Below are 19,480 nucleotides of genomic sequence, written 5' to 3'. Positions count from 1 at the left end.
TGCCGGCGCCCGAAAGTAAAAGGGCAGGCGGCGGAGGCTCCTCCTCGAGCCTGACATCACCCAGCCGCGGCTCGGCTCGGCTCGGCATGGCCCGACTCCCCACGGCCCCCCCCACCCCGGCCCGGGCCGGCCCCCAGCGGCCGCCCCCTCCCGCCCCGCGCAGCCGTCGGGCCGCCCGCTCCCTCACCCGGCTCGCCGCGGCATCACCAGCAGTATTAGCAGTTGTAGTAATAATAATAATAATAACGCTTCTTCTTACTTCTACTTTATTTTTCCTGCTGCATCTCCCAGCCGCGCCGGGCGAGCGTGACCCCCCCTGCCCACCGCCGCGGCCGTCGCGGTTAAACGGCCCGGTTCGGTTCCGCGGTTAAACGGCCCGGTTCGGTTCCGCGGTTAAACGGCCCGGTTCGGTTCGGTGTCGCGGTTAAACGGCCCGGTTCGGTTCGGTGTCGCGGTTAAACGGCCCGGTTCGGTTCCGCGGTTAAACGCGGGCAGCGGCACCCGACGGGCACGGCCCGGTCACCCCCCCGCTCCCGCACTGCACAGCCCCGGACTTAAATCCCATCGAAATCGAGTCCTTGACAAATAACTTCAGCTCTTTTCTTGGTCATAAAGCTGACTCCCTTTTGAACGCCAGCAGCAGCGTTTGAGGGTGCAGTTTCTGGCAGTGGTGAATTTCCCAGGCCGGGCTGTACGGGAGGCAAAGGATTTCCCTTCATTGTTCTGAAATTCCCCTTCATAATTTTACGCTCCTAGTTCTGGGAGAGAGCACGCCGCAGAGCAGTGGGTTGGGCTTTGCCGGGGCTACCGGGTTTAGGGTCCCCCTGAGCTCTCCCTCTCCAGGGAGCACAAACCCGTCCTGGCCAACCTCTCCCCTCGAGTCGCTCCTGGGCCCTACACTTTTCCCTCGAGCTGCTTCAGAATCAGACAATTTCCACAAGCCAAGCAGAGCCCGACCTTCCGAAGGGGAGGGTGGCTGTGACAACTCACCGCGTCCGGACGGCTGCAGCCTCGAACAACCCCGGGGTCCGGTCCCGAGCCCCCCGCTGCCGCCTTTGCTCTTCACCAAAAGTAGAAGTCGGTGGCTGACGCACACGAACTCTCCTGGAAGCCTCTTTCCACCCAAGAGGTGGCACTGATGAGCCCACACCAGCCCACTGAGGGCCTTGGCTCTACCCCACAGGACTCGTTCTCCTCTGCCCCTGGGCTTTTCTCTCCATGCGCGAATGTTTTTTCCCCTCACCATCTCACACTTCACCATGAAGCACACTCAGAAATCCTCATTCTGGTACTTGAATAATCATGAATGAAAGCCCTGGGTAAGGCCACCTCTGAGGCACTCCTCTATAAATCCATACTCTAGTCTACTCCCTTTTGCCATCTTCTTGCTTCACATTTGCCTAAACCCAAGGAACAAGTCAAGGCTGGTCAGTTTAGAACATGAAGCACAAACCAATCATGATTATGCTTTAGTCATGCAGGTGAGCACCCCAGTCCTGGCAAATGGAGTGACCCAGAAGCCACAGGCAACACCAAGTTGCCTGATCTAAAGAGGACATTTTTAGGCCTCTTCATTCTGTATTCAGGTATTTGCACATTCTGTATGGAATAGATGTGCAAAACAAAGCTTCTGTCTTGATATGACAGAGAGACCAATACACAGCTAAGGCTCAGGGGAAGAGCTGTGAAGTATTTTGTTACTTTGGGAGATGGCACAGGTAGTGCAATGCAGCAGCTCAAACACTTGGGGATATCTTTCTACATGAAATGCACGACTCCACACTACCAATTCCTAAGACAGAAAGCAATAAATATGATTATTTAGAAAGTTTTGTTAGTCCCTGGAAAGAAACACTTGCCAGCCAGCAAATCTGACACTTTTAACTGTGCAATACAGGTAAGGCAGCAGGGCCAGAGAAACCTCTCTGAGGTCAAGGATGCATCCTCAGGGCTGTAGGGGCCAAATGAAAGCCAAGCTTTGCCCTGACATGAAATGGATGCTCTCCTGTCCACTCACTCTCATGCCTGAGGGCCCTAATACTGAGTCTAGAGCTCACACCCTTTCCCCTGCCTTTTCCCAGAGACTTCCCTAACATCTAAGCCTCACAGCAGCTCCCCACTCCTACTGCATCCTTCCAAGCTGTAAATCCAACAAGCAGGAAGCACAGTATCGTATGCTTTTCCAAAAGGGTCTCAATAAATTCTTCCTACTGTTTCACTCAACAGGCCCATGGAGAGCCATAGCAGACACAGGCAAATGCAAACCCAACACTTCTGCAGGAGCAGCCCGTGTGGAATGGTATTGAATGGCTCCGTCTCACCCTTCCCCGTGGTGCCCCCATAGCACGGCCCACCCTGCAGTACCACTAGCCAGGAAAGCAGAGAAGGCTGAATTAACCCCTTCTGGGTGTGGGGGAAGGGGGTAGCTGATGTCCTCCCAAAATCTGCCATTAAACCTGCCTGACCTGCTGCATTTCCGAAGCAGACAGGGCACTTGTGACCACGACAGGGTGACCATGAGGAGCGTGTGCCCGAGTGCAGGGCCAGCAGCAGGAAACGCCGGCCAGAGGGCCCCGTGCTGCCCTTGGGTGAGCCACATCCTGGCAGGGCTTAGTATAGCTGGGACAGGAATGCCACTGCAGCCTCTGAAGCCCCAGCAAAGTCCTCAGAGGTGTGAACCCGTGGGCCTAAACCAGTACTCACCGTCAGAAAATAATCTCCCTGCGCTCTCCATCATGGCTCCATGAGCAGCATATTATTTACAAGCACCTGGAAAGGAAACACCGACATTCAGGCAGTTTCAGACTTCCTAAATGCAGTCCCTTCCCCCACAGGTGTCTGATTTGTCAAGGTTTAGTGCCTGTAAATTTAAAGCTACTGTGTTTTCCTGCCATCTTATTTTGTATTCCTACCTTCAGGGTTTCATCAGGAATATAAGGAGTCAATTTATGACAGATATTTTTGAGCTCCAGTTTCAACAGCCATGTGAAAATAAAAGAGAAAAAATCCTCACTTTGTTGGGGTTTATTAAAAAAATACTCTTTTACCCCTTGGAGCTGCAGAGGACAGTGTGGAGGGGATATCAACCCTGCCACCCATGTGATGAGTTTGACACCCTCCTTGGGGGCTGGGAAAGAAGCTTCAGTGGTGGGAGATGGAAGAACTGCAGCAGGATGAAGGTGGCTGTGTGCAGCACAAGCTCTCAGTGAAGGCCACCAGCACTTGGCTTTTCCCCATGTTGTGCTGGAGCTGTTTATCCCCATGGCACAACTGCTCAGCATCTTGCTGATGCTGCTCCCAGGGCAGCTCCAGGCTGAGGGCTGCTCCCCACCCTCCTTGTAATAGGAGATTTAAATGCATGAAATCATGTCTGAGGAGCCAGATGGGCCAGGCAAAGCCTGATGGCGAGTAATGCCACAGCATCCTCCTGAAAGGGGCTGCGACCTCAAACGCCTCCCCAAACCATGTACAGAACACATTTAGCACTTCCATCTGAAAGCCAGCAGCACAATCCACACACAGCAAAGGAGTTAAAAACAAACAAACAAACAATCTCATCAATGCAGGAAGCTTCTAACAAAGCTATATATAAAACATGATTGATATTGATTGATTGAAAACTGCCCATCACCTTGTTTTGGGGGAGGAAAAACAGAGTGTGTTTTTATTTCACCCTGATTTCCATTTTCCAGGTTGAGGGGCTAGAGATGTGACAAAATTTGCTGGTTTCTACATTGTTTTGGTCTGAAATCCCAAAAAACCACGAGAATCTCTGCAGAAGAGGCATCTCTGTAGCACCTTGGGAGGATTACAGTGACCAGTCCCTTCCCTCTGATTCCATAGGAGCCTTTCACAGCACAGCCAATGTCATGAAACTCCTGCAGCTCCCTTGAAACTCATCCCAGATCTGTCCAAAACTTGGATCAGGCTCATAAACCTCAGACAAGTTTTAAGCTGATGATGAATTAAGGTACGAAGTGAATATTTTCTCCTCCTGGAATTTGTTATTAAAAGCCCTGAGTTTCCAAAGTGGACAAATAGTTCCTGAGTAATTAATTACCTTCACATCTCCTCTTGATGCCACAAGCCATCCATTAATGCACACCAATCATCCAAAAGGCACTTAATACGTGGCCATTATTCCTGAAATTTTGGGGGTGGTGGTATATTATTGATTTATTTTATCAAAAACTGCTTGCCTTGTACCTCTATTGGAAGCAGCTTGTTCCAGGTATTTGACATTTGGAGGTCAGGATGGATATGGGTCTTGTGATCTCTCTTCATCCCTCACAGAAAAATGCACAACTTGAAATGATGTTGCATTTTGAATCCTGTCACTGGAAAAAAAAAAATCCCTTCTTTTCTGGGGGAAAAAAATAAACCAGCCGTCCAAATCTATCTGGGAAGAAGCAATTCTAAATTTCTTATTTATTTCTTTCAGGACCTTTTTCCTCCAGCTCTGGTTTGGAGCACACCCAGGTATTCTGGAGCTGAGCTAAACACTTCAGAGCAGTGCTCTTAGATCTGGAAAGAAGCCCCCAGTGAAATTTAGAAGGGACACTTGGATCCAATAAAGTTACAGGTGTGCTCTTCTATCACTAAGTTTCTGGGAGCACCCATGGTTCTGTTTGCTCTTGCATAAGGAGGGAAAATCCCAGGTATTGGGGGATATGAGCATAAAAATCCTGTGAAAAAAAGCCACGAAGAGCAGAAGGCAGAGAGGAAAGGAGCCTCTCCTGTGCCGTATGGGCTTTAAAGTGATTTATTTTTAGCCTGCAGTTTGCTGCTAGAGCCTCTCATCCCTAGCTTTTAAGGCTGTTACCGCTGAGGTCTCACCTTGTCTTAGGTTTAAGGGATGCTGTGCCAAATCTGGGTTGCAGCAAGACACCACTGCAGAACATAACAAGTGTGTTATATTCCACTTTCATACAGAGCTAACAAATTTATAGGTTGTCTACAAAATCTCCTCTCTTTTATCCCTGTAATTACCTTCTCTAAAATTCGCCAGGCAAGGGCAATAATTCAAATAACTTCCATTTCCCACTAACCTAAATGTTAATCCTAGGCTGGCTCTTGTGCTTCAGCAAATCTCTTCTGACCTTGCAGGTGTAAGAATGATGCTGTTTAAGAAACACTGCCTGTCTCAATCTAAATCTGAGCCACATGGGTGAGAGCAAACCACCTCATAAGGCACAGAAAGCCCCCTGTGCCTTAATTCAGCCATGCACACAAGCATCATTTCATACTGTCACCCTTCTTTGCTGCTTCAATGCTGTGGTCACAACTCTCTGCTGTGAAGAAGTGACCATGGCAGGTGTGTGATATTTTGGCCACCATACACAGCAATAATCATCAAAGGAAACTCAAGGCTCATCAAGAGAAGCCAAGAGGAGAGTGAAAAGTAAGACAAGTTTCAGCTAAGATATGGATTTAATGAGCTTGATTCTCCCTGTGCAGACTCCTAATGGGACACAGATCCAGGTGGATGACAATTTATACCAAGTGAGAGAAATTGTCTCTTAATGCCAATATCATAACAAAACCTAATTTTTCTTCTACCCATTCTTAGTCCTGACTATTTGTGCTGGAACTTTTTTGAGGCAGAAAATTCCAATTTCTGGACCCACTTAGTGCTAAGGGATCATAAATGCAGCATGAGCTTCCAGGCAGTACTGCAAGGCAAGTAATAAAATATTTATCTCCACCTGCCTTCTGTGCTTGTATGCTCTGCAAAGGAAACCATCAAAGTAGAGCCACCAGTTTAGAGCTGGAGCCTTCAAAAGGAACCAAACTGTGCACCATACCCACATCTCTCTCAAAAACAAACGTTTTCACACCTTGACCCATTGCAGAACATTTTCATTTCTTGCATACTACTACTACTACTACTAATTATAATAATAATAACTAAAAAGTCAAATTTCAAACCAAAAGAAAAATAATTATAGATGATAAAAAAGCTCACCTGGCTAAAAAAACAGTAAGGCCTTTCCATAATTACATTAGCAAAGCTGCAACCTTGACATACAACGAGGCATCTGATGCTCAGAGCTGGGCCCCAAACTCACTTCAGGGAACCTGAAACTTCATGAAATCCCCAGCACGTGGAGGCTCAGCTGGGCTCTAAGGGGATGAAAGCAGCACATTTCCACTAACAGGAGCAGTCCCCACCCACATTTCTTCCCTTCAGCCACTAAATGTGAAGATGATAAATTCCTGCCCACCTAATTTCACCCATTTTTTTTAGAGTGCAACCAAAGCTACAACGATTTTTGAAGTGACACCATGGTCTTTAGCTGTACAACTGCTTGCTTGCTTTCTTTCCTGCTGGAAAAGTTTCCTTGGTGTAAAGCCCTGCGTTCCTGTAGTGTCTCATGGGGTCTCCAGTGCTACCCAGACTGCAGGATTACTGGTGCTAAAACAAGGCCTCCTGCCACTCTCACCATTAACTACAGCAGAGCTAATGCTCCAGGCAAGATCAGCATGTCCCTTTCCAAGCATTACCCAGGAAGGGTGTTGTACTCTTAACCTGTAGTGCAGCAAGGATTGTGTGATGCATTTCTCCCTGCAGCCACAAGGGAAGGAGCAGGTGCCTGTGCTTACCAGGTGATGGAAGGAGCTGCTTCCTGCTGTGGTGGTGGAGGTGTCAGTGAAGGCAGTGGTAAAGTTTCTCCAGCAGCAGCACGTGGAGCCCCCAGAAACCCCTGGAACAGTGTGCTCTGCAGAGCATTCCCTCCACTGCCAGGTCTCAAGAGCAGCAACAGCCATCCAGGACCGATGCCAGGACCGCAGCTGCCTTTCTCCAGACACACCAAGGCACACCCCATCCCTGCACCCAGAGCCCTCCAGATGTCCCCTCCCCAGGCCCCTGCATGGCCCAGCACAGCACCTTTCCCTGGCAGCCAGCAGAGGCTTGACCAGCACACAAACACAACTAGAATGTTTCCAGAGGATGCTCAGGAGCAAAGGACTGCTGGGTGGTGCTGGCAGGAGAAGGGGACAGCTGCTGCACACTTAGCTGAAAGCAAAGCTGGGACCTCCTCCCAGTACTGCTAGACCAAGGGCCCATCACATCCCAGTTTTGGGGACAAGCAGGGGCCACAGTGTTGAAGAAGCAAACACTCTTCACCAAACCATCTGGTTTCAACCAGTGCAACTCCTCAGCGAGAGAGATACACAGCCAAGGACCTTCCCCACCCTCCCTCTCTGGATCTCCTAACTCATGTCTTATTTTAAGAAGGGAATTAAATTGTTTAGTAGCCAACAAAGAAGCTACCTAGGATTTTCTGCCTCTTAATCTCTTCATGCCGTGCTCTGGTGTTTTATTTTGTTCAAGCTACAGAGAAATGTCGGGGTGAGCAACCCTTGGCTTGGGAGAAAAGGGACCACACCTGTGACTGGACTCTGTGAAATACAAGGTTTTACAGTAATGGCATTATGGTCAGGTATAAAACTGCAACACAGCACCAAGCAGCTGGCCAGCAGTGGGGCAGCACCAAGGAGTGTTTGAAGCTTACACAACAGGGGTATCTGCCAAGGTCAAGGATGCTACAAGGACAGGGAGGGCTCTCTGGGGCCACTGGCCCCAGGAAAACTTCAACATGGGCCCAAAATCCACACAGCAGATTCAGATTCATTGGAAACCAGCAGCAAGAGGCAGGCAGGAAGGAATCCTGGAAAGGTATTTCCAACACTGGGTGACTGATTTGAGGTGGGTCAGAGCAGGTCACACAAACACAACTTTCCTCTTGCTTCTGTTGAGATAATTAAAGTTAAAAGCACTTAGTCAAAGACCTGCAACCTTGAAAAATGAATACACTTTCTGCAGTGTGCCAAGGTGGCTCTTTTCTCCATGTCAGCAGAAAGCCTCCTGTGCCTCCCTCTGTAAGAAAAAGGGAAAAGCCAAAGCTGCAGCTGGCCAGGCCATGGGATAGGACTCCCCTCACCCAGCAACACCAGTGGAACACCCAGCAACACCAAATAGAAAGGTGCTCAAAGGCATTGAGAGTGCCCACAGAAAGGATGGAGAGGAGTTCCTGGTGTCTCAGGCTTTTATTGCACAGAAGAAGAAATAAATAATCTAAAGGCTGAAATTATCAGAGATGAAACAAAGTGAAAGGCAGTTATTTCCCCCTCCTCATAATGTCAGAACTGATGTGTGGTGCTGGGGGTAAACTTATTTTGCTAAAGCAATTCTGAACCATCTGTCCCTTCAGCCAGGAGATGTTTTAAGTGGGCCTAGCTATTTCATCAGGTCTCAGCTCTCACATCAGAAAGGATGTGGGAAATAACTATGAAGGGCTTCTAAGACATAATTTCACAGTTTTACAGAAGAGGTCATTATCCTGCATTACTGCACTTGAATGTGCGATTTCAGTTGTGAATATACTTCATAATCTTCTCATACTTGCCCCTGATTCTGGCCTATTGTCTAATGTCTTAAAATACTTTCTAAGACCTTGGTAATTGAAATGCTGAGGTAGAAAATTACTGTATTACAAGCAGGGAAATTCATGCCTAGAGGAGAAGTGAATTGACCTGGAAGGTCGCATCCATCTGTGGCACAGCTGGGAGTGGGGCACTGGCTCCTGCTACCAACGTCACTGCTCCCAGGCAGAGTGTCCCCAGTCACCCAGAGGACATCTGAAATGGGGTGTTGCAAGCTTTTAGAGCAGCAACCTTTTTTAGAACTCAATAGGGCTTATAATTGAATTCCTTAAAAGGGTTATACTGTCTTCAGTAACTCATCACTTCCCAGACTGGCCCTTTCATTTCCATTTTCTCCCCTCAGTTTGGGTGAGGTTTGAAGCCCAGCAATGCTGTAGTTTGCATAAACAAACAAGCCTCAAATACATAAATAGCAATTCACATCCTTGTGTGTACATTCAAGTATTTCAAAAGGCACCCGTGGCAGCCATTAGCACTTCTAAATGCTTTTTGAAGTGATGGATTGATTTTTTTTTTTTTTTTTTGGTTGGTGTGTTTGTGTGTGTGTCCTTCACTGGAACTGGCTCCCAAATTCCTCTCTGCTGATGAGCGAGGACTGGTGGTAGCGGTCCCGAGAGGCAAAGTCTGCGTTCTCCTCGGTGAGCTGCCTGGTCTCCATGCCAACTGTTGCAAAGGATGGTGTCACCACGATCTGCTCCTTGGGAGCTGGCCTTCTCCTGCAAACAGAGAAGCAGAGGTGCCTGCATCACCCCTTGTTTGTTATCCATTCCCAGCCGTGCTCTCGGCTGTGCCAGCAAGGCAGAGGGGTTCCAGAAGAGGCTAAATCCTTCCCAGTGCCCCTTGGAGGCACAGAGTTAACCTGAGAGCATTTTTCTTAGAAGGCACAAAAGAAATGTTCTCCTTTTCCCCAAATATACACTGTAAAATAAACATTTTTGCAACAAATGGATTTCCTCTTTGGATTTTGGCTATGTCAACACCTTCCACACCGAGCAAGAGAAAGAGCACAAACCATTTCTAATGAAAAATATCCTTTTTATGGTTTCCTAAGCAATAAAAAAAAAATTGTAATAATTTTTGTAACTTTTATATAAAACAGGAGATTTTCCTGCAATCTCTTCATCCCAGAAGCTGATTTTAAGAAAACCTTATTGGCATTTTTAAATCGAAACTGTAAGACAAATATAGCACTGACTAAGACCTCATCAAGCACCTAAGAGCCTTAGAGGTGTCAAGAACCCTTGGCTGCCTCCAACTCCTTTGCAGCTTAATGGGACTTATTATTTTTCTCCAATTCATTAAAATATCTTGACTGGATTTCAGGAAAACAGGGCTCAGGAAAAAACCTCTAAATTACTTCAACGCAATTTTTTGCGGCACAACATAGATGGGCTTCAAACTGACCCGACTCCCAAGCAGAGCCCAAGGTGCCTTTGTGCCAGTAAGAGCAGGAGCCCTGGCACTAGGACAAGGTGACCAAGCTGGCTGGCTGACCCAGACATTGCACTCTTTGAGAGGAGAAGACCAGGATCAGTTTCTACCTTGGGCACTCACCAGATCTCCCCTCAGCCTTTCTTGGCAGGGTCTTTGCTCATCGACTGCACTGACCAAAGAAACAAGGACTTTGTTGGTCTGGTAATCCAAAGATAAAATCCCCCTGTGACAGCAGCACCTCTCCATTTCACATGTGGTCATTCTCCATGAAGCCCCACACCTCAACCAGACTCCCACAGGGATTTCTGGCAACGGACAGGAGACACAACTGAGATGCACCAAAGGACAACTGGGAGGAAAATGCTGTTCTGTCATCACAGAGGCACCGAGCTAAAATGACCAGCCATAAATCTGCCTGGGGTGGGAGCAGACAGAACTGCCCAGGGCATGAAGCAGCAGGGTCTGGCTCACTGTGCCATGAGTAATTCTGGCAGCATTTCAGCATGGCCCCACTTTCCCTGTTCCCAGTCTTAACTCCTCACCTTTGGCTTGGGTTTGTGTCACCAGTCCAGCAGATGTTGTGCAAGGGGATAGGGGACAATCCCTTACTCAGAATGAGATATGCAGAAAACACATGTGGTGGTGCATCCCACTGCCCCTGCCCCTCAGGCTGCACTGTGATCTGAGAAATGCTTGTTAGGCTCAGCCTTGACAAACAGCACCTGGGCTCAGCTACTCCTGAGCTTATCAGAAACACTGTCTGCTCCAGGGAACTAATGCTGACAGCTCCTGGTTTTTAATGAATATCCTTGGAAACTTATTTTTCTTGCATGAGTAACAACCCAAGTGAAACAACCTTTTTGTTATAGAGGATTCAAAGAAAGTTACTGAGAAAAATTGTGGCCAGGATGGAAAATTACCATGACCAAGCCAACTCTCTTGCTGCAGTGTAAGCAGCAGTGCAGAGTGAGACCCTTTGAGCTCTCCTGGCCCACAGTGGGCTGAGACCAGCACCTCCCTCTGAGTGGGCAGAGCAGAGCAGCGAGCTCCCAAGTGTGCTGTACTTGGAGGACCATCACCAAATGTCGATGACAGAGCCTGTGCTGAGTCCACCACTCTTCAAATTTCAACCCTTAACTTGATGAGAAGATGCAAAGGCATCATAATTCCATAAGAATCTTTTGTTAAGTGGTTTAAATTAAGGTATAAATTAAGTGCTGTTATGTCTAAGGCCTACCAAGGGGTCTCAGAGAGATCCCTCACCCCTGGCTTCTCTCCCCAGCCATGCCTGCACACCAAAAGCTTGTGGTCATGTTATAGGAGCTGTGGGCAGAGACAGGACCTAGCAAGGCTGCCCAATGTGCTTAATTGCCTGGACTTTCAATTATTTTGAAGGAGCCAGGAAATTGGCAGATATAATGCATGGCAGCTCGTGTTGCACAGTCCTCACTACGGCGTTCACTCACCCCAGCAAAAAAGAAACCCAACAGACTGAGAAACACAAAGCTCACTGCTCAGAGGCAGAGGTGCTCATAAGCTGATACAGGAAACCCAATGTGATTGATTAATAATTAATAGCATCAAATAAGTTTTACAAAACTAGTTAATAACCAACCAAAAAAACCCCCTCAAGGTCTTCTGGTAATCAAAACCCCAAGACAATGCTACTGCAGTCCCATGTAAACTCAGTACTGAATGGTTCCTTCACCAAAGGCCCTGTTTATCATATTTGCCCCAAAGTTGTTGCAGTTCCCCCACCCCAGATTTCCTCTCTGAAACCTGAACACAGCTGCCATGTGTGCCTGTTCCATCACTACCAGAGGAATTTGCTTTCGGTGAATGATGGGTGGAAGAGAAGGAGTCTCCAATTTCTCATTTCTTTGCAGATTTCCCAGTTCAACCTGAGCCATAGATTTTGAGCACAGAACCTTTGGGCTAAGATAAAGCTTCAGGCACCAAGATACAGTTATCAGCCGACATTCCCACACACAAAGCAGAGGAAACTCCTGCTTCCCCACATACACAGCCAACCATATGCCAGGCTAATGGGAGCAAGCAGCCCTTTTTACAATTAAGGAAGAATAACCCTGAGTATGCAAGAAAGGGCAGAAAGACTGCTTAAGGAAATAAGCAAGTCAGTTCTTCCAGCCCTCTCTGTGCTCATTAGTGGGTCATGGGAACAATGAGCAGTGGGTTGGTCACTGCCAAGTGACTGGTACCAACCTGCATGAAGAGATCAAAACCGACTTAATCCAGCCAAAGAAACTGAAATTTGCTGCTGTTCCTATGGAGAAAAGGCACAAGAAGTCAGTATGCTGCTAATTCTCTCATAATAGCATTATACCACTGAATTTTTTGCATCAAATCTCAAACCAGCACACTTTGGTAGCCTGCAGTACCCAAAGATTTTGTGATAGTGAGAACATTCCTGCAGTCTTCCTACATTCTGTGGCTTTTAAACAGCTGTCCAGGTATGAACCCAAATTTCCTATGGAGAACAGCTATGCATTTCCAGCCTGACATCTTGTTAAACCCCAGTAAAGTTTGAGCAAAGCACAGACAGCCACCACACTGCCTTTCACTCCCTGGACTGCAAAAACCATTCCCACTGCAGGGATGGGGAGACAGGAGGAGCCATTCAACCAACCTCAGCCAGGGTGGCTGTGGTCTCACCACTCATTTCCTCTTGTCTGCCCCCACAGAGAGCTGGCTAAGCTTATTACACCAACACTGATTTCTCTTCTGATTTCTCAGTAGAGTTAGTTTCCTGCACTGGGTCCCTGCAGGGGCAGGGAAGTGCCAGAGCTGGAAGCAAAAGCAGCAGGAGAAGTTTATGGTGAGGGGCAGGGAGAACCAAGCCCTGTCAGTGCCTGCTGGATTTGGCTTAGGCTGCTGGGGAGGAAGAGGGAGAAGGGATGTGTCAGCCACAGAGCATTTCTCCTCCCAAGGTCTTCATCTAGCCCCTAATCCAGAGCTTCTCTCAGTGTCTTCCAGCCTTTCCAGCCAGAAGGGCTGTTTGATCCTTTGAAGAACAAACTCACAGATCATCAGAGTCTTGTGACCAAAAAATAACATTCCCAAGTAAAAATCAGGCTGAATTTTGAGCATTCACTTCTAACATTTTCAATGCCATGCATTGTTTCACTGTATGCATGAGAATGCACGTGCAAAAGAAACCAAGAAAAAAAAAGTCTAATCATGCTGCTGTTTCTCAAATCAGCTTCCAAAACCCTCTACACACTGACAGAGAAATTCTTATTAAACTAATTTTTGATAAATATTTCAAAAGCAGATTACAGAGATATAATAGAATGAGGTATACAAAGACAAAAAAGACTCCAACACCTAAAAACATTATTTGTGTTTTGTTTGATATTTGGGGGCCATAAAAAACGTGATTAAAACATAGATATTTCAAAAGATACAAATTAGCAACTACTATCCACAATCTCAGCTCTTTTCTACTATCCCCTACAGATACATAGGAAGGAAATCACTCAAAAGTAGAAAAAGAACAGCTGAGCAATGTTTGGAAGGTGGTGATTGGTTTTTGGTTTCTCATCATGTGCATTTCTAAAATCTAGTACATACTTACCTACTGTCTAATAATCTTTCACCTAAATAAACCCAGCAGCTATTTCTGCACATATTGCATATGAACTCAGCCTCTTGATTTTTTTTCATCCTGAACAAAAAACTGCACATCCAGGCATGCGCTCAGTTATGCACCTCACACACCTGCCGATGATGGATGGATGGATGGATGGATGGATGGATGGATGGATGGATGGATGGATGGATGGATGGATGGATGGATGGATGGATGGATGGATGGATGGATGGATGGATGGACTCATGGGCAGGTGAGGATGCCCACACCATGTCCTTTCAGAGACACAGAGCACTGCAAACCCCCCCACTGGCCTTGGCAAGGAGCTGTGGGCTCTCATGAGCTGCTTGCTCAATGTGCTTCACTGTTTGATTTGGAACTTGTTTAAGCCGATCATGTGCACAGATCTCTCTAATGCCCTCTGCCTTAAAGTATTTTCCCAGATTATGTTCCCAACATATTCAACCTGTTTAGCTCTGGAATCAAAAGGCTCTCTTGTTCCACAGCTATGAATGCTGAGATTTGATGAGACACTCATCATAATTCCCGTTTTCCTTAAACTTCTCTCAGGTGGGTTTAGATTGATTTGGTTTAATAAACCTTATTTATGGCAGATTTTTCTCATGGCTGGGATACATTTACAAAATGCCACCCCTATCAAATCTTAGTATCTGGTTTTGCCATTTGAAGCATGATATAATAAAGCAACAAGCACCATGTTCAAACTATCACACCAATGCTAGTTCCTGTTAGAATCTAACAGAAAATTAAAGACTCAGAGAGAAAATGTATTAAAATAGCAATGAAACAAATTGTCATCGTTCACTGTGTCACCCACATATTAAACACAAGAGTCTCAATTCCTAATTAAGGTAAATTAAAATTTAATTAATTTTTAAGCAGGTTTAATAATACAGAGGAAAAAAAAACTCACCAAGAGGGAGTCCTGGGCTGACTTGGCCAATGTAGAAATACAGGATAACTGCTGCTCCCAGGCTGACGAGGGTGTAGATCCACTGAATGACAAACATTATGATGAGGGACACAATTGCCTGTTGGAAAGACATGGTTTGGGATTACCCCAGAGTCTGGGAGGTAAGACCATGTGGACAGCCAAAGCTCAGGTTTCCATGTTACAGGGAGCCTTGTTTGGTCTCACTTTAAAGGAGGGAGAGCAGAGGTTAACAGTGTCACCTTCAGCAGCCTGAAGGTAGCTCCAGTGAGCTACCCTGAGTCCCAGGGGCAGTGTGGGTCTCTGCCTGGGCTTCTCCAAGAGAAGTATCCAGAGGCTCATCAGCTCAGAAGGAGATTTGGCTCAAGTTGCCTACAAACAGGGGCAGAGGTAGCACCTCCATGGGAGATGGAGTGTGGAACAGCAAGGGGCAGCACACAAAGAAAGAGCTAAAATGGTCCCAACTGACACAAGTGAAACTCAAAGAGAGAGGGGAGAGGAGTCAGGATGAGTAAACACATCCAATTTTTGCTCTTGTGATTTTATTTTGCATTGTCAATCCCATCCCAGCTCTGTTGCAACCTCCTCCCAAGCCTGATTATTGACAGGAAACCAAGTTTGCTTTAATGAGCACAGCTATCATCTCCATAAGCAAATTCCCCCACAAAGGGAGAGAGCTGATGGCTCTGCCATGACATGCACTTGGGAGCCACAATAGAAACAAGCCCAGAGATGGCATCAGCACACAACCTCCTCAAGATGCCATCCTAAAGAGGGGCCACCACTCCCAGCCCACCCCTGGTGCCCAGTGGGACCCCCTGACCAGGAGCTGGCTGCTGGCAGCAGCAGTGGTGAATTTGAAAAGCAGGTGTCCAACTCCATCTGAGGATTAAACTAACAGGGTTTGTTGGTTGTTTGAGTGGGTTTGTTACATTTTATGCACAGCTATGAAATCCTCATCCATGCAGCAAAGCCATATGGCTCATTCATTATGCATATCTGACCCTTTCCTTGTCATCTGCCCAATAATCCATCTTCCCAAGATAAATTTAAGTGTCTTAAACTTCTCAACAACTTGAGGCAGAAACTATTTAAAAGTTATTTAAAGTAACATGCTGTAGGAATGCTCTCCTCTCTCAAAAGAAGGAGTTTCATAGCTGGGCTGCTGGTATCAGGAAGTCAGCTCTAACAAAACCCCACCCCAAGCTTGCAGAATCTGACCCATTAATAAAAGCAACCCAGCTTTGAAGATGGTGTCTCAGTTCATTACACAACAAGAAAAAGCAGACTGGCACACACAAGAGGGACACTGATTATTTTTTTTCCCCATGCATCCATGCATCTTTAAAGACCTAAGACTTTTAATTTGTACTTTTGAGTTGTACTTTGGAGCTTGTTTCTTTGTTTGGGGTTTTTCCTGTTGTTATTTCATTAATTATGCCATTGGGCTTTCCCTGAATTTGAACTGCTGGATTCCTGGTACCTTGATTATTTAGTTCAGGTGACCTGGAATGCGAGAATGAAAAGCCATTATTTAAGGTGCTGGAGTACTTACACTGCAGTATGTAATGAATGTCCTTCTGTTTTCTACTATCACAAAACACTGCTCAAAATAAAAGAAAATTACTTACACCAGCAAAGGAAATCCAGTGACTGAAAAATCTGGAGTAGAAGGTTTCTGGTACTTGGGGAATTCCCAGTTCTGGATTTTGTTGCTTTATAGATGATTCTAAAGAAAATGAAAAAAAAATTAGAAAGAAGCTATAATGTGGGGTTTTTTTCCTCTAATTTATATTACCATATTCCAGGAATCAAAGGAAAAATTCTAGCTGGCAGCTGGGTGTGATAGAGTTAAACCAAAACCTCCAAAATGAAAACTGAAAAGAAGTCCAAGGAAAAAACCAAAAAGGTGTCAGCTGTCCTACTAAGTCCGTTTAAAGGCTGCATCTGTCTATCTCTACCTCAGTTTCACAATTTGTGAAATAAGAAAAATTATACTTTTCTCTCTCAGAGGGGCTTAGGAAGTTTAACTGACTAATACTGATGAAACCCTACAGCACTGGGAATGACAAACTCCATGCACACGTGCTGTATCAAATGCCCATATCACCAACAAATTCAGATCTTCACCTATGGATGCTGAGTTGCAGACTCCACTTGTGTTGTGGGGACCACTGCACTAAGACAGCCTGACTTTTAGAGTCACAGGGCTCCAACCATCCTACCCCACACCAGGATGAAGTAAATCCCAAGATACACCTAAACCCTTTTTAATGTACAGCATTCAGCATGCCTGTGAAGAATTATGAGTATATCGTAAACAACCCAGCACTAAATTTAGTCCTGGCTGCTTTCCTGTGATTAATCTTCTGTAGGAAATTGCATTGGAACTTCTCCTGTGATGCATTGCAATGAACTCTACCCTCACCTGGAATAAATGATATTATTGCCATGAATCACTGAATGACAGCCCCATATAAAGCTTGTTTCATGCCTGCCTTCAGGAAAGCACAGGGAGGACCAAGGTTATAAACAATTTCCTCTGAAAAGGGAGATGTCCCTCTCCTACAGCCCTTACCTTCTCCTCCTGGGCCAGGGAGCATCATCACTTCACTGCAGGGCTCTTCCCTCTGCTCCAGCCTCCTGGGTATGTGCTGGGCATCTGCAGGGGGTGATGAGCCCAGACCTGCATCCCACTGACCACCCTGCTCATCCATGTCCTGCTGCCTGCCATGGGGCTCTGTGGTCTCATCCCAGCTGTTCTGAGCCAGGGGAGCATCGTGGTGGAGATCCAGGAGAAAGCTGTCTTGTAATGTCTGCTTGGCTGGCTTCTTCACCTTCTTTTGCTTGCCCTTTTGGGTTAAATTCTCAGCCCCTTCTTTTTTGCAAGTACTTGGCTCACTAAGAAATGGTTTGAAAAGCTGGTCCATGTCTTTTCTGAATTCCAGCAAGGTGCCATTTGATCTGCTTTGGATTACCCCATCCGCTGCACGGCTGTGGGGCTTGTTGAAAATTAAAGGCTGGGAAGAGTCAGCAGGTCTAGCAGTTCCCATCTGGGTCTCCTCAGGTTTCTGCTGAATGTTGTAGCTCAAGGACAGTGAGAAATAGGAATAGTCCACAGCAATATAAGTCAGCATGAAGTTGATGGTGACTATGGGAGCAAGAACATTCACTTGCCCAATGAAGACAAAAGCCATGGTGATGAGACTTGTTAAGCAAATTGCAGCCACTGGAGTCTTGTTGGGACCTTTCTAGTTCATAAATAAAACAAGATTATGTTTAAATTAATAACCATGAACCTTGCCATGAGGATTCCCCACTTGCTCAGCTGCTCCATGTGGTTACCTGGGCTGTCTGCAGTACCCCCCTAGTCATGAAATACATGCATGTGCAAACAGAGGCTCTCAGGCCTAATAAATTAAAGAACAGACTGCAAGCCAAAAGCTGTGGAGCTCCCACTTCATCCCAAAGCCTTATTCAAGCTTTTTATTTGGTAAATTCATCCACTCTCACTCATATCTCCATGGTAAAACAATGTCATTAAAGCAGCAATAAACCTTCAGAGAGATTTGTGGGGCTTATGGGAAGTCTGGCAATAAAACGTGTTAATTAGAGTTAACTGTCCATCTCTAATTATTCTACAGGACTCTGCATCACTGCCTACCCAAAAGGCTCCCTCATGCTGCCCTTGGAAAAGCCCTGCAAGAAGCAGTGCCACCTGCACATCAGCAGCTCCTGGCCCTGCCCTGCTCTGCCAGGCAGCCAAGCTGAACCCATGGTCTGCTGAGCCTCTGCAGGCAGGGTTCCCTTCCTTCCATCCACCCCAGCAGCAGGTGGAAAGCAGCACTGAGGCTGGGCAGGTGGGGAGGCTGGGGTGGCAGTCAGCCCCTGCAACCACAGCCATGTGTCAGGAGGGCAGGAGAAACATTGCCTGCTCCTGTCCTTTGGGACTGCGTGAAGGCAGGGAAAGAGAAGGAAAAGAGGCACAAAACAAAGAGCATTGGGAGTGGGAATACCTGACCCTTCAGCTCATGAACTTTAATCCCAGGTCAAACATACCCTCCCTTGGACCAGGCACCATCTTGCCATTTTGCCACCTGACAAGCCTGTGCAAGCTGTGTAAAGACTTTGCTTAAAAATATCTTGCAAGATATCTTACAAAGCATCTTAAGTTTTCACTTAACTGCATTTACTTCTTTAATAAACATACTGCTCAAATGGAAACTATTTCTGTTTCCTCCACTCTTATTTATTAATAGAAAAGGGGACAAGTTCTGGACCATTACATCTTTTCAGAATGAACAAAAATACATCTCAGGGCCAAAGGAACACAGATCTCAGAGAGCATCTTCAGTATCAGAAAGAGTACTGAGATGGGGAACAGATGGGAGGATCTCAGGATGCATCTGCCTTGGATTTAACTCCACAGAAAACATTTGTGTCCTTCCCATCAGCTGGGGTTATGGTGACCACACCACCTTCTTCAACCATGAAAAAGAAGAACTGATGTGGAGTAGATTGATAAGGACAAATTAAATGTATTTACCCTCCATATACCAAATCTAAACAATTTCCAAGGTGTGGAGATATGGGAGGGGGAAAAGTGATCTGCCTTTGATTTCTCACCTCTTTTTGAGCCCTTCTCATCATGGCACTCTGCTTGGAGTTCAGAGCAGAAAACTTGACAGAAAGACAGAAAACTATCAAAGAAGGGAGGGAATAAGAGAATTTCATAAGGGTTGCCAAGTAGAGAACAGCTTATTCTGAGATCACCTGAAAACTGCCTTCAGGAGCTGGAAGTTTTTGCAGTCATTCCTGTTCCTGATTTCCCTAAAATTATTACTATTATTTTTGCTATTATTATAAATTTTAGTTTAGAAATCTGCTTTGAGAAACATAAAACAATAGAGAGAAAATTATTATATTTATAAAATATTTAAATACTTTTAAACATTCATAAATATCCATACTGAAAAATATTTTTCTGTATTTTTGAGCCACTCTGAAGGAGCAAAGCATCATAAGGCTTTTCCAGA

At 46.1% G+C, this 19,480-nt stretch overlaps 1 protein-coding gene across 2 annotated transcripts in view; it reads right to left on the bottom strand.

The window, feature by feature from the left end:
- Positions 1 to 8,039: 8,039 nt before the first annotated feature.
- Positions 8,040 to 19,480, bottom strand: part of SLC12A8 (solute carrier family 12 member 8) — a 50,306-nt gene continuing 38,865 nt past the window's right edge. For both annotated transcript variants that reach the window (XM_050977098.1, XM_050977097.1), the window contains exons 10-14: positions 17,023 to 17,695; positions 16,076 to 16,173; positions 14,427 to 14,544; positions 12,106 to 12,166; positions 8,040 to 9,164 (exon numbers count right to left, since the gene is read on the bottom strand). In XM_050977098.1, the coding sequence (XP_050833055.1) occupies positions 8,999 to 9,164; positions 12,106 to 12,166; positions 14,427 to 14,544; positions 16,076 to 16,173; positions 17,023 to 17,695 (1,116 nt within the window). In that variant the 3' untranslated portion in view covers positions 8,040 to 8,998. The remainder of the gene's footprint in view (positions 9,165 to 12,105; positions 12,167 to 14,426; positions 14,545 to 16,075; positions 16,174 to 17,022; positions 17,696 to 19,480) is intronic.

This window comes from Serinus canaria, chromosome 7 (genome assembly GCF_022539315.1).
Source record: "Serinus canaria isolate serCan28SL12 chromosome 7, serCan2020, whole genome shotgun sequence".
In the NCBI taxonomy this organism is placed as follows: domain Eukaryota; kingdom Metazoa; phylum Chordata; class Aves; order Passeriformes; family Fringillidae; genus Serinus; species Serinus canaria.
The sequence above is the reverse complement of the archived record's forward strand: the minus strand, read 5'-3'. Positions and strand labels throughout refer to the sequence as shown.